The 415-nt window shown below is 33.3% G+C and overlaps 1 protein-coding gene across 1 annotated transcript in view; it reads left to right on the top strand.

Moving 5' to 3' along the window:
* Positions 1 to 222: 222 nt before the first annotated feature.
* The window catches only part of SCCPDH (saccharopine dehydrogenase (putative)), a gene marked incomplete at its 5' end in the record, with an annotated part of 18,770 nt that continues 18,577 nt past the window's right edge, over positions 223 to 415 (top strand). Inside the window, one exon of the mRNA XM_007937003.1 lies at positions 223 to 353. Coding sequence (XP_007935194.1) covers positions 223 to 353 — 131 coding nt within the window. The remainder of the gene's footprint in view (positions 354 to 415) is intronic.

The following is a 415-nucleotide window of genomic DNA, read 5'->3' as shown; positions in this document are numbered from 1 at the left end:
GAGTGGACTTATGTTGATGTAAATATTGACTGTTGTAGTTTTATAGTTAAAGCTAATGAATGTTATAGCTAGCTACCTAGAAAGTTATGAATATTCATCTCTGAGATTATTAAATAAGGGGTTATGCCTTGCTTAATTGAAAGGAAGTGTTCTTTGTAATAATGCATTATAAGTTAGTTGGTTTCACATTTCAGTAATTGCCCTCTAATTTAATTTTATTAGGGATTATGCATTCATGATGGTACCTGGAAGTCAGCAGTTTATGGTTTTGGAGATCAGAGTAATTTGAGAAAACTACGAAATGAGTCAAAACTGAAACCTATCCCATATGTTGGACCAAAATTGAAAAGAAGGTAACTCAGAATCTATTCTTTGTCTTTGTTGTTGTTGTTGTTGTTTTGCCGTCGAGTCGGCC

Source organism: Orycteropus afer, unplaced genomic scaffold (assembly GCF_000298275.1).
Source record: "Orycteropus afer afer isolate SDZICR_OR568_19922 unplaced genomic scaffold, OryAfe1.0 scaffold00039, whole genome shotgun sequence".
In the NCBI taxonomy this organism is placed as follows: Eukaryota; Metazoa; Chordata; class Mammalia; order Tubulidentata; family Orycteropodidae; genus Orycteropus; species Orycteropus afer.
This window is presented reverse-complemented; position numbering and strand designations above follow the sequence as displayed.